At 35.7% G+C, this 6,312-nt stretch overlaps 1 protein-coding gene across 1 annotated transcript; it reads left to right on the top strand.

The window, feature by feature from the left end:
• The first annotated feature begins 4,640 nt into the window (after positions 1-4,640).
• On the top strand, positions 4,641-5,858 carry LOC104645911 (transcription initiation factor TFIID subunit 8). The gene has a single exon (XM_010318704.4). The coding sequence runs from the start codon at positions 4,641-4,643 to the stop codon at positions 5,481-5,483; it is 843 nt and encodes a 280-aa protein (XP_010317006.1). The 3' UTR covers positions 5,484-5,858.
• Positions 5,859-6,312: the final 454 nt, after the last annotated feature.

Below are 6,312 nucleotides of genomic sequence, written 5' to 3'. Positions count from 1 at the left end.
TTATCTCGTATGAATCGCGCAACAAAAGACAAGTAATATTTACTGGTTATTAATCAGTAAATGGCACTAAATTGCAGAACCCAAAATTCTAATAAAGGGATTAAGAAAAGGTCAAACTTGGAGTGGACTATTGAGCATTGACTAAACATAAGATTTATCTCTAATAACATTATTAACACATACCTTAATTTAGATATTTATTGACCAGATCTAATTACAATCATTTTTTCCCCTTAAACAGTAAATACCAGTCGTATAACATTTGCTATTAAAACGTAACATTAGCAAATCCAATAATTATAACCAAAAAAATATATGGCAAAGTCTTTAGCTTCCTTGTGTTGTATTCTTTTTTATGTTTCCCTCATCCTTGGTAATTTAAATATATTGTTAGAATTTGAATCTGATTTTATCGGACTGTTTCATTGACTACTAGACAACAACATAATTTTGACGGTTCGATTTACAATTTTTTTTTTGCAGTTGATGAAAATGTTGGGAGAGTGGAAGGGATTTGTTACAAAGAGGTGCATGAGGTAATTTGCAAAAATGATGATCCAGAACAAGATTGCTTGCCTACATGTAAACATTTATTTGGAGGTGGAAATAGAGCAACTTGTGCACCTCAATTTGATGGACCTAGCATTTGTGCTTGTGTATATCAATGTTGAATAAATATTTATTAATCAAATACTCCTAATTTGGTCCTTTATATATGTGATGATTATTGGTTAGTAGTTCGATCAAAAAATATCTATATCATTAATGTTTCGATCCAATAATCTCCTATCGATAATATCTTTTGGTCAAAAATCCCTTTTTTCTATAAACTTATTATTTCTTTTATTTTTTGAACACATTATATTTATAATAAAATATCATTTTGAAAGCTCTATATTCTTATTTTTTTCTCTCTTAATCTATTTTTGGCTGAAATAAAAGTGGATTTTTTTTCTTAAATCTCTTTATATCATTTTAAATAGTAATACTGCATATAGTACTTTTTAATTTAAAACGATATTTTAGGTCAGCTATATAAGATTATGATAACTTCATCGTTAATTTACACTAAAATAACAATTGAAAAAAAAAATCTTCGTAAAATAAAAATAATTTTAATTTCAATCTTTTCGCAATTAAAGTAGGATAAACAACTATTATATATTTCTTTGATTTCAAAGTTAATATGTTAACACCTTCAATGAAGACTCAACTGCTCAACTACTTAGCTGATTAACTTCTTCAATGGTGATTTGTGTGCAGGTGTGTGCAGAGAAGAATGTGATACGCAGAAGTGAAGATTGGAGAAGAGAGAAGAAGGAATAACAGAATGTAGTGTAAAAAATGTGTTTTGTTGTATATTGATAAGATCAGTATCTACATGTATATATACATCACATGTTCATAACCAATTCAGTAAAACAGTTATAACTAATTTATGCTCATAACTAACTAATGAGCTGTATAGTTGTACCAACTAACTACTTTAACTAACAACTAATTACTCAACTAATTGCTATCTATTATTTTCAATACTCCCCCTCAAGCTGTATGGTGCAAATAAGTTGTATACACCCAGCTTGGATAATAGGAAATCATGTTGAGTTCTCCCTAAACTCTTTGTTAGTATATCAGCCAGCTGCATTCTTGAAGGCACATGTTCTGTCTGAATGAGTCCTTCTTGTATTTTCTCTCGAATAAAGTGGCAATCAATCTCTATATGTTTAGTTCTTTCATGATAGATAGGATTAGCAGCAATTTGGAGTGCTGCTTTACTATCACAAAACAATCTAATTGGTAATTCCAACTCCATCTTCAGCTCTTTGTACAGACCTATTAACCACACCACTTCCGATACAACATTAGCCATGCTTCTGTATTCTGCTTCAGTAGAACTTCTTGACACAGTATTTTGTTTCTTCGACTTCCATGAAATCAATGAATCTCCAATTTTCACCACAAAACCACTAACAGATCTTCTTGTCATAGGACATGTAGCCCAATCAGCATAACTCATGTCAAAGTCTTGGCTAGTGAACCTTTGATTAACTTCCAAAGGTGTGTTAACTGGTTTGGTGCCTGCAAGCCCAAAATCTGAAATAAGGTCCAAGGCAAACTTCCTTTGACTTACCATAATATCATCTCTGCTCCTTGCAATTTCAAGACCGAGGAAGTATCTCATCTCCCCCAGGTCCTTGATCTTGAAATGAGTGTTCAACATGAGTTTAGTGGCTTGAATCAACTGAGAAGAAGAACCAGTGATCAGAAGATCATCCACATAAACTAAGATAAGGACCAAATCAGAACCAGAACATTTGGTAAACAAGGAATAATCATGGTGACTCTGAATGAAACCAGAACTTATAAGTGCCTCACTAAGCTTCAAATTCCATTGTCGAGAGGCCTGCTTCAAACCATAAAGTGATTTGTTCAACTTACAGACTTTAGACTCCCCCTGTTGTAGTAAACCAGGTGGAGGAACCATGTACACTTCTTCAACTAAGTCACCCTGTAGAAAGGCATTAAAAACATCCATTTGATGTAGAAACCAACCATGCATAGCAGCTAAGGAGAGTACTACCCTCACTGTTACCATTTTAACAACAGGAGAGAATGTCTCTTGATAATCCAGTCCTTCTTGCTGTGTATACCTTTTAGCTACAAGTCGAGCTTTATACCTCTCTACCTCACCTTGAGCATTAAACTTGACCTTGTAAACCCACTTACACCCAATAGCCTTCTTCCCAAGAGGCAATGATACTAGATCCCAAGTATGATTATCATGTAATGCCTTTAGTTCTAGCTCCATAGCTTGAATCCAATGTGAATACTGCACAGCCTCATTGTAAGAAGTAGGTTCTGGTATAGCTGAAAAATTACACAATGACTGAAAATATGAAGCAGAAATGGAGAAATAGGACATGTATGTGGATAAAGGGTGAGCAGTAGAGTATGTAGGGGAATGTGTAGGACTGTGTGTAGCAGTATGGACAAAGTTATGTAACCATCCAGGAGGTTTAGAAGATCTAGTAGACCTTCTAAGATCAGTAGTAGTAGAATTGTCAAATGGTTGGGAGATTGGACTAGGTGATGAATCAATTGTGATGGAGGTTGGGTCTGGAGAAGTAATAGATGGTTCATGTAAAAGGATGGTAGGAGAATCATCAGAAACAAACATATCAGAATTTTCAAAAAAAGAAGAGTCACAGAACTCATCTTGAATATGTTGAAATGGATATTGATCTTCTCTAAATATAACATCTCTACTAGTGAAGAAGGTTTTAGTAGATAAGTCATATAGTTTGTATCCCTTTTGGGTGGTAGAATAGCCCATAAGCACAGACTTGATGGATCTTGTGTCAAATTTATCACCATGAGTATGGTGATTGACAGCATAGCATAAGCAACCCATAACTCTAAGATGATGTAGAGAAGGTTCTTTGCCAAAAAACACAGCAAAAGGAGATCTTCCTGACAATGCAGTAGATGGTATTCTGTTAATCAAATAAGCTGCATTTTGAACACATAAACCCCAAAATCTGATAGGCAAATTAGCTTGAAATCTAATAGCTTTAGCAACCTCTAGAATCTGTCTGTGTCTCCTCTCTACTACCCCATTCTGTTGGGGTGTGTAAACACAAGAGCTTTGATGAACAATCCCTGTTGTTCTAAAAAACTCACTACAATGAGAATTAAAGAATTCTGTACCATTATCACTTCGAAATATTTTGATATAACCACCAAATTGCCTTTGTATTAGCTGAAGAAAGTCTTTCAATACAATGAATACATCACTTTTATATTTGAGGAGGAAGATCCATATCATTCTACTACAATCATCTACCAAAGTAAGAAAGTATCTATTTCCATCATGAGTAGGAAATTAATATGGACCCCAAACATCAGCATGAATCAAATCAAACACATTATCAGCTCTAGTAGAACTTTGAGGAAAGGGCTGTCTAGTTTGGTTTGCCAAAGGACATATTGGACATGATGTCAATTTGGAAGAACTGGAGATTGCGCATTGCCTATATTTTTTTGCATTCAATCGTAAATATTATGCGAGTCATACCTCTATTCTTTTCTAACCCTTTAGTAGAAATGGGTCATTTTTTATAAGTTCGTAGCTCCGGCCCACAGAATACGATTAATCCAGTATTAATTATGTAAACCCTAGGAAGTTAGCACATACATAGTCCACTTTGTTTTTCATTACATTGTATTTTTCACTATAAAATCCTCTTTATTGAGCGGTCATCTCCACTCGCCTAGAAACATCTAGATGTGTGTGTCTCGCTTGTTTTTCTTAAACATTTGTTCTATTTAAACAATTTCTTTTGTAGTTCTTAAACAGAAAGAATTAACGGAAGTGCAATTGACTGGAGTAAACTTCTAGATTTGCAGATTTATCGACCTCAAGTTCGTATAAGGTAAACATCTCTCTCCTGTTTTTTAATTAAATAATGTAAAAATTAATAATAATGTCCTGTTAGATTTCCCAGCGTACTGGTTTGCAGTTTATTACTTTCGATGATAAACGGCACGAGTTCGAGCCCCCCACTCTCCTCTCTTAAAGCTTTCTTAGCAATGAACATCTAGGGTTTTCGTTTCAGGACTCGAGAAGCAGAGCCGCCCACATGAGTTCAAAATCAAATCGCAACCGCCCTGTGGCGGCGAAGGCAACGGCAGTGGTGATTCCTCCTCCTCCGTCTACGCCGTTATCGGAGTCCGATTACGCCTTCACCATAACCAGAACAGCAGTTGCGCAGATCTGCAGTTCCATTGGATTCACAGCGGCAGAAGCTCCCGTTCTCGGAATCCTAACAGACATCGCCATCAGGTACCTGAGAACAATCGCTAAGTCCGCCGCGGATTCAGCCAACTCAGCATGCCGTACCCAGGCAAATCTCGTCGACACAATCGCCGCCGTGGATGAGCTGAGCTCGGTGAGTGGATTCCCCGGAGCATGGAGAGCTACCGATTGTTTTCTCAACTCCGGCGCGGTGAAGAAACTCGATACATTCACAGAGGATTCCAAGGAAATTCCGTTCGCAAAACCGTTGCCTAGGAAAATATTTTCATTAGGAAGCAGAAAAGGTTTGAGAAATGTAGGTAGTAGTAGTAAGATTGAGTACCTTGGAGGAGATAAGAAGCATATCCCGAAATGGCTACCAGTAATGCCGGTGATTGTGAATCACGAAAAGGAAATTGTTGAGAAGAGAAAAAGGGAACTTTGGGGATATTGTGGTGCTAAAACTGAGGAGGAACCAAAGAGGGAGAAAAAAACTGCTGCTGATAGTGTGGAAAAGGAAAGGAAAGGACTTGAATTGCCATTGAAGAGAGGGAAAGTGAGGTTTAAGATTGGCGGTGGTGGGGTGTCAGGTGTGTGTAGAAGTGGTGGAATAGGGAAGAGAGTATTATGTGAGAATTGGAATTTTGATGATGAAAACTCTCATCAAAACAAGAATAGCCAGCTTTGATGAGGTAATACAACAACAATAGTGTGATCTCATAGTATAAAAAACTATTTTCGAAAGAAACTTGGCGAGGAACAAAATGAGATGATAGAGTGAGTATGAAGAAAGAAGTGGAGTTGCTAACTATACTTTGATTGTATTTTTTTTTGGTTTTTCAAGTTAGCAGGAATTGAACCCTTGACGTGTTGTTCGATAAAACTAAATTTTCTCTCCCTATTTGGAGACCATCTTCACTCCGGACTAAAATGGAGAGTGCAACATATCTATATTTATTATATTTTATGTAAAAGTGGCCATGAATGTAACAAACAGAGACTCGTTTCAGATTTTCAGTTTACTTTTATCTGAATGGAGTGAGATTAGTTATGTTTTACTTAATTATGAGCTGCTTTTATCCAATTAGGGGTTGTTTTGAAGGTGAATTAGGCTGATATTAAGGCATTAAATTATGAATAAATATTGTTATTTAAGGTAAGTTATTTATATATAAAATTAACACAATAGAAAGTTAATGTTTGTTCAAACTTTTGCGGTAGCCTAGTTATTGCTTGTTTGGAATGAAAGTGAATACAAATGCACCTTTCTTTAGTCTAGAATTGAGTTCATGATTGTGGATTGTCAGTGTTTGTTCATATTGGTCTCTGCAGTAGCTCAATTATTTCTTGTTCTGAATGAAAGTGAATGCAAATGCACCTTTCTTAGTGCAGTGCCGAGTTCATGATTTTGGATTGTGAATGTATGTTATATTGACTTCTGCGGTAGCACAATTATTGCGCATTCTGAATGAAAGTGAATACAAATGTACTTTTTTTTGTGCAGAGCGCAGTTCATG

The sequence above is a fragment of the Solanum lycopersicum genome, chromosome 2, assembly GCF_036512215.1.
Source record: "Solanum lycopersicum chromosome 2, SLM_r2.1".
Classification (NCBI taxonomy): domain Eukaryota; kingdom Viridiplantae; phylum Streptophyta; class Magnoliopsida; order Solanales; family Solanaceae; genus Solanum; species Solanum lycopersicum.
The sequence above is the reverse complement of the archived record's forward strand: the minus strand, read 5'-3'. Positions and strand labels throughout refer to the sequence as shown.